This window comes from Panthera pardus, unplaced genomic scaffold, assembly GCF_024362965.1.
Source record: "Panthera pardus isolate Hobbes unplaced genomic scaffold, ASM2436296v1 HiC_scaffold_27, whole genome shotgun sequence".
Lineage (NCBI taxonomy): Eukaryota > Metazoa > Chordata > Mammalia > Carnivora > Felidae > Panthera > Panthera pardus.
Genome location: NW_026526843.1, coordinates 113,340,009 through 113,346,755, shown reverse-complemented (window position 1 = coordinate 113,346,755; position 6,747 = coordinate 113,340,009). Strand labels below are relative to the sequence as shown.

The 6,747-nt window shown below is 51.6% G+C and overlaps 1 protein-coding gene across 4 annotated transcripts in view; it reads right to left on the bottom strand.

The window, feature by feature from the left end:
- Positions 1-775: 775 nt before the first annotated feature.
- ASB9 (ankyrin repeat and SOCS box containing 9) overlaps positions 776-6,747 on the bottom strand; it is a 29,044-nt gene continuing 23,072 nt past the window's right edge. For 3 of the 4 annotated variants that reach the window (XM_053891821.1, XM_053891820.1, XM_053891823.1), the window contains exons 5-7: positions 6,505-6,639; positions 4,594-4,785; positions 776-1,010 (exon numbers count right to left, since the gene is read on the bottom strand). In XM_053891821.1, the coding sequence (XP_053747796.1) occupies positions 886-1,010; positions 4,594-4,785; positions 6,505-6,639 (452 nt within the window). In that variant the 3' untranslated portion in view covers positions 776-885. Of the gene's footprint in view, positions 1,011-4,525; positions 4,786-6,504; positions 6,640-6,747 lie in introns of all 4 variants that reach the window. The other variant, XM_053891822.1, reaches the window with a different exon arrangement.

Here is a 6,747-nt window from a genome sequence, read left to right as displayed (position 1 = left end):
TGATCTCACAGTTAGTGAGTTCGAGGCCCACGTCGGGCTGTCTGCAGTCAGCACAGAACCCGCTTCAGACTCTCTGTCCCCCCACCCTGTCCCTCTCCTGCTGGTTCTCTCTCTCTAAAATCAAATAAACAAACTTGGGGGTGCATGGGTGGCTCAGTCGGTTAAGCATCCGACTCTTACTTTCGGCTCAGGTCGTGATCTCACGGTTCCTGAGTTCGAGCCGCACACAGGGCTCTGTGCTGATGGTGCGGGGCCTGCTTGGGAATCTGTCTCTCCCTCTCTCTCTCTCTGCCCTTTCCCTGCTTGCATGCTCTCTCTCTCTCTCTCTCTCTCAAAATAAATAGATAAAACTTAAGAAATGAATACATAAATAAACGTAAAAATATTTTTTGTTCATCTGAAAACAAATTTTTTTAAAGAGTCAGGTGTAGACAAAGAAATCTCTTTCTTCTTCTCCTTCCCACGCAACAGGGACGGAGCCAAGACAGCAGTGGCAACCGTGAGTCAGCGGACAAGCTGACCTCCCCGAGTCTCTGCGTCTCACCTGCAGAAGGGGAGGGGGGTACCCACCTGGCAGGGCTGCTGTGAGGGCTGAATTAGCGCATTAAGCGGTCCTAGCTCAGTGCTCGGCCGCAGTCGAGGTTCAAACGACAGCTGTTCTTTTGGCCACCCTCTTGGGGGGGGGGGGCGGGGGGGAGTCCTCACGCCTTCCAACCCACAACACAGAAGTGCCCAGCGTGTTGCCATCGAAGATAAAAATCGAATGGACACCAAGTTAGCCAAGCTTCGTAAACCTGGATTTATTTCACAATGCCGGTGGCCACAACATTCAACCACATTCGTGTGCGGCCTGTGATATCCCCCTGAGATTTTGAGATAGCTCATTTACATGTGTAGGAGAAAACGCTTCAGCTCCTCTGGGAGAAAGAGCTCGTTGATCTTATGATGCTGCTGGATTCCGAAGCACTTCCGGATTTGAAGGCGGCACAGCTGCAGCAGAGGAGGAGGCCCTGCAGAGAGACGGGGAGACAAGCCACACGTTGGTGCCAGCGACCCAAGACTACTTGCTCTTTCCTCCTTTTACAGCACCCGAGCCGCACCACGGTCACAAGGAGATAACGCCGCTCTCCCGAAGACCGTGTTCTGGTTTTGGGTCGGGGGGCGGGGGCAGCATTTTTAGGCCATGGTCTCTCTTACCCGGAATCTCATGCAAATGAGCTTGTTAGGTTTTGATTTAGAAGAGACTGGAGAGAAAAAAAAAAAGTCAAAGCCTACTCCCGCTAATGGAGGCCTAAGGCAGCTAAGTCTGGAATGACGAAGCCGCACAAAATTCCCCAGGATGGAGAGAAAATTCATGTTTAACAGCTTCCTTGTATTTTTACCTTAAGAAAAAAGAGAGGGTATTTCGAGACACAAACGTGTATTTTTATAATCTAGCAGTTTCGGGATATTCAACTAAAGTGAGCGGTCAGTGAGGCCCAAGTAAGTGTATGTTACCTGAGTAAGTCATATTTGTTTTTTTTATTCTGCGTTCAGGGCTAACCCGATGCCAGCACACACCTGGCACAGGGAACCAGCCAAGAGTTTACATTTCAGGACAGTGGTTCTCAACAGGGGGCTGGGGGGGAGGGGAAAAGGAGGGGACAGTTGGCAAAGCCTAGAGACACTTCCGTTTGTCACAACCTGGGGGAGAGGCGCTACCAGCATCTGGCTGGTAGAGACCAGAGAGGCCGCTAAACATCATATGGTGCACAGCACAGCCCCCACCTGGCCCGAAACGTAAACAGAGCTGAGGCTGAGAAACCCCGTTATGGAGTAAAAGGGTGGGGAACGATTTCCCACCCCTCCCCCACCCCCTGCACCAAACTGTAATGGGAATTGTGCTTTGGTTATCAAACACACACAAAAAAGCCAAGCTATGCACCGTCAAGAATCCCAGAAGGCAGTGGCCCTCAATCCAGGATGCATTTTAGAATCACCTATCGGGCGAGCTTGAAACCACACGGTGTTGGGTCCCACCCCTGAGATGGTGCGTCAGTGAACGTCAGGTGGGGCCTGTCCATCTGGCTTTTTTAAAGGCACGTGCCCCAGGTCATCTTATTGTGCAGCCAGGGTTGAGAACACACGCAGAAAGATCCAGAGGCCTCGGATTTCCTACGGCGTCCCTACAAGTCGGTTGCCTGTTTCTCAGGTGATGGAGAAGGGCAGGTGGAAAGGGCCGCACGCACCATCAACGAAAATGAATGCGGGATTTTCAAGCGGGACCTCACGGCACACTCCGAAGGCCCCCGTCGGGATTGAGGGAACCTTCCAGACTACGCTCAGTGCCACTGGAGCCATGTACTAACGAACTGCTTCCCAGCGCGCGCGAGGCACACATTAACAAGCGGCGGAAAGTACACTGCGGGGAAACTGAACTTCGGTTCACCTCGTAAAGGAATGGTGAGGGACGTGACTAATCACGTGTGCTAGACACGCTGTCAGGAACGGCTGGAGGAGGAACCGATGAAGAACTGTTGGACGATGCAGAAAAGCGGGACATCAGAGTTAGCTCAGTGCAGCTACCGACGCCAATCGAATATCTGCCGTTTACTGTAAGTAGGATGACGTACAACTGCAGCCTTCATTCCATAGAGCGCTGGCACCTGCGAGCGTTCGAGCAGTTTGCTTTGCTCAGTAATAAAACCGGCTAATTTCTCTCTGCGAACTATCTGTCGCTCTGGGTCTCGATTTCTTTTTTTCGCCCAGCAACACTCACGCTTCACACGATGCTGTGCAGCGAAAGTAATGTGGGGCGTGGCTCCTGTCGCACTGGGCTGACCGGCATTTTTTTTTTTTTTTTTAGTTTTCCTTGTGCGCCATGAGTCAACACTGCTCTAGACGCTTTTCAAGGCGGGTGGGGTGGTACTATTCCTGAACTCCTTTCCAGGGACATCCAGAGACAGAATCTGCTGTTAGATCTGCAGGTCTGGCCTTCTGTGCCTGCCTGGCCTCATTTCCTGTGGGCTTCCAGGCTGCTGAGAGGGGCAAATGACTCCGAAAATGACTCATGGAGGCAAAAGCAGCAGTAATTCTCTCCAGTGACAAATGACATTTTACAAACCGGCGGGATCATCGATCACACCGTCACCAAAATGTAATCAAAGGAATGAAAAGCAATGTAGGAGCCTACGAATGGGCTTGGGGACAGAAAGTAGAAGGAAGAGCCTGTGGACGTGATCGGAAAATCTGCTGGGATTATTTGCTGAGGCAGATGAGGGGATTATGTGTGTGTGTGTGTGTGTGTGTGTGTGTGTCTATGTACATGACCTAGGGACTTTAGGGGCCCAGGAGGCCCTTCTGCTTTTGTGGCCCTCTTTCCCAATGGGGAAAAAAAAAACGGTATTTTACAACTGTGTGGGTATAAAGACAAACATAATCCAGGTTGAGTTTTATCCACTTTTTTCCTTCAGATTTGAAAGGGAATTACAACATTTCTGTGGGTCCCTAAAAACATCATGGGCCCCAAGCATAGTGCAGTCTGGACCTGCTGGAGAAGCAGGCCTATAGATAGATAGAATTTTTTTGAAAAAACAAATCACCAAAACGCAGGTAGAATGGCCTGGCAATCACCCCGCTGCCTAATGTAAAGGGGTCTCAGTTGAACCGTTCCTTGCGCCCGGGGCCTGGCCTTCCCTAGCCCGCTGACGCTGCTCAGAGAGTACAGGCCTTGTCTGGGGGGCCCTGAGGCAGGTCTTTGGCTGCAAGTACCCGGGGCAATCGGAGCGGCGGGAAGGATTCGGCGGCCGCGGTACGATTCTGCACAGAGCTAGGCCCAATGCTCAGCCCGCGAAGAGAATATAACCGGATGACACGCTGTCAGAGCTCTTCTCCCAGGGCGGCCACATGCAGGGTCCCACAATCCCGAAAACTTAACAAAGTGCACACTCTGGTGAAAAAGTAGGTCCTGAGCGGGCCGCTCTCCATTTCCAGGGACAATTGTGAATGCCAGGGGAGGAGGGGTCTCTGCGCCCCACCCCAGCCCACAGCCCTACCCCCTTGCACGGCACTCAGTGACAATGTTTAGTTGTTTGGGTCCAGAGTGCTGGTTCTCATTTGTGAAGGAGTGTGGACTCAGTGGTTCCTGACTTATAACAGTAAGTATCTCATCACCAATGAGCTGCCTTCTTGCCCCCACAAACCCGGCGCCCCGTAGCCTGGCCCATCTGTAGAGCAGTGAGGCATCCAGGGGCACGGTCCAGCCCCAAAGAGGGTTCCACTGCATCATTCTAAAGTATGTTTTAGGTAACTTTAATATCAAACATTTTTTAATGATATGTTAATGCTGTCAAAGCTGGCCTACCCCATATCTGAATACTCGATCACCCAAGATAGCCTGTCTCCAACATCGCAAACGACAGATGGTTCCTTACTACATAGCCGGTACCGTACCTTGTCGAATACTAGATTCTCTCAGCACCCCACAATGGGGGATGGCAGAGAACGGTCTCTCACATGGTATCAGAAGTCAGAACTCGGTAAGTACCTGTCTCCCGCTAGAGCCCGCAGGAGTCTCTACGGATTAGGGCCTAGGCTCGGGCAAGGGGGAAGCACCTTCACGCTCCAAGAAGATCTGGGTCAGAGGGCTCTCTGGAGGCACCAACTCCAAGGGACATTTGCCATCAGCGTTCCTGGCCTGGGGGTTCGCTCCAAAATCCATGAGCAGGATGGCCAGCTCCCCATTGGATGCCCTGGCCACTGCGTGAAGAGGGGAGTCCAGACCTCGGCCTTCGTTCACATTTGCTCCTATGCGGTCACAAGAAGAACAGAGAGTCAGCCAAGAAGCCAAGTCCCAGCATCCCCCTCCTCAAACGACTGTGCCGCAAAAGTCCTTAACCAAAGGGCGTCTGCAGTGGGCAGGGCAGTTCCGCAAAAATGGGCATGACTGGAATCCGTTTAACAATACGGGGAAGATGCCATCTGACGATGTGACTGACGGCACAACAATGAGCTATACTGCACATGAGGCTTAAAACCTTGCCTTTGGGGCACCCGGGTGGCTCAGTCGGTTAAGCGTTCGACTCTTGGTTTGGGCTCAGGTCATGATTTCATGGTTGGCCAGATCGAGCCCCGTGTTGGGATTCTCTCTCCTCTCTGTGCCCCTCCCCCTACCTCAAAATAAACAAATAAACTTAAAAACAAAACAAAACACCTTGCCTTTGAGTGCTATACACAGGTGTGTTACATACAACAAGAATCCTGGTGGTGTGAAAGCTGCACGTTCACTATTAAAGGAGTGTAAATATTTGTACAAACTGGAAGTGAGGCCAGACGGTGAAATCTCATCTATACCGAGCACCATATTCACACACTGAGCAACTGTTATGGGGTGTAAAACCCGGGACCTGGGACTGTGTGATATGAACTGTAAACAGCAACTAGCTTGTGAGGGCATCTCATAGAACAAGGTGGCCAATTCCAAGGTCACAGGAAAGATGGCAAAGTCCTCCTCTTCAGGAATGAGGTGGATTTCTAGGCCCATCCCAAGCCAATCCTGTCTCTACAGTCTCTACAAATCCCCACCCCAGCTGGATGCCGGCTCCCATGGGGACACGTGGAGACGTGTGGTTTTGCCTGAGCTGCTGTCCCTCTAGTAAAATGGGAAACTACGTCCACTCAACAAATATTAACTGGATTGAACAGATATGAACTGGATTGTCCCCGTATTGTTCTTGGCTTTGCGAGGGATGTGAAACCTGGCCCTTTCCTGAGAGCTTAAAATCTACCTAGAGCATTATGGGAGAGGGAGGGAAAATGGGAGGGAAAGATAGAAAGAGAGAAAGAGAGAGAGAGAGATGGAGGCGGAAAGAGAGAGAAAATAAGAACGAATCTTCTAACTCATGGCAATGGCCGCCAAACGAGTAGAAGGCAACAACAACAAAAAACGTTAAGAACATTCGAGGGAAGGGAAAGGTTACTGGAGTTTTGAAGAGTAAGCGGGACTCAGATAACTACAGGGGTGATGAAATGGTCTTCCAAGGTTGAACAAGAGACTGGACAACAGCAGGGAGGTGAAAAAGAAGGGTACTACATAGGCCTTGTTGAGGATAACAGAAGATTTACAATGAGCTGCAACCGGGACAGGTGGAACTTCTGGATCCAAGCACACTGGTGAAGGAGGCCCCGGGGGGGAGACCCAGGCCTGGTCCAGCAGCTGTGGGAGTCAGCGGGGCTAAGAACGTGCCTGCGCGCCGCGGAGGGAGGTGGCCGAGGGGAGGGAGGAGAAGCAGGGACCACCCTGGGAGGAAATACTGCCATCATCATCATCCGCATGACAAGGGAGACAACGAACACTCAAACAGCTTCAAATATTTCCCCACGGGAACACAGTCACCGTGAACCCCGATCCCGTCTGAGTCCACTGCCCCCACCGTGTCCCCTGCTACAACACAGAGAGCTTTCAAACGCATTTCGTTTCTTTCTCGTCTTCTTTCCTCGTGTCGCGTGCTTTCTAAAATGTTTCACCTGACTCCAGAAGCTTCTTGACACAGGCCACCTGCTGTTTCCTGCACGCCAAATACAGAGGGGTGCCCAGGTGGCTGATGTTGAGGTTGAGGTTGCCTCCGTGAGCTGCCAGGATCTCGACGCAGTCCACGTGGCCTGCAGCCCAAAGCAGAAGAAAGACGCTATCGCACAAATTCCCTCAGCCGGGAGACCGCACCTTCCCTGTGTTTGGGGTGCGTACATTTCCCCGGGACCAGAAGCTAG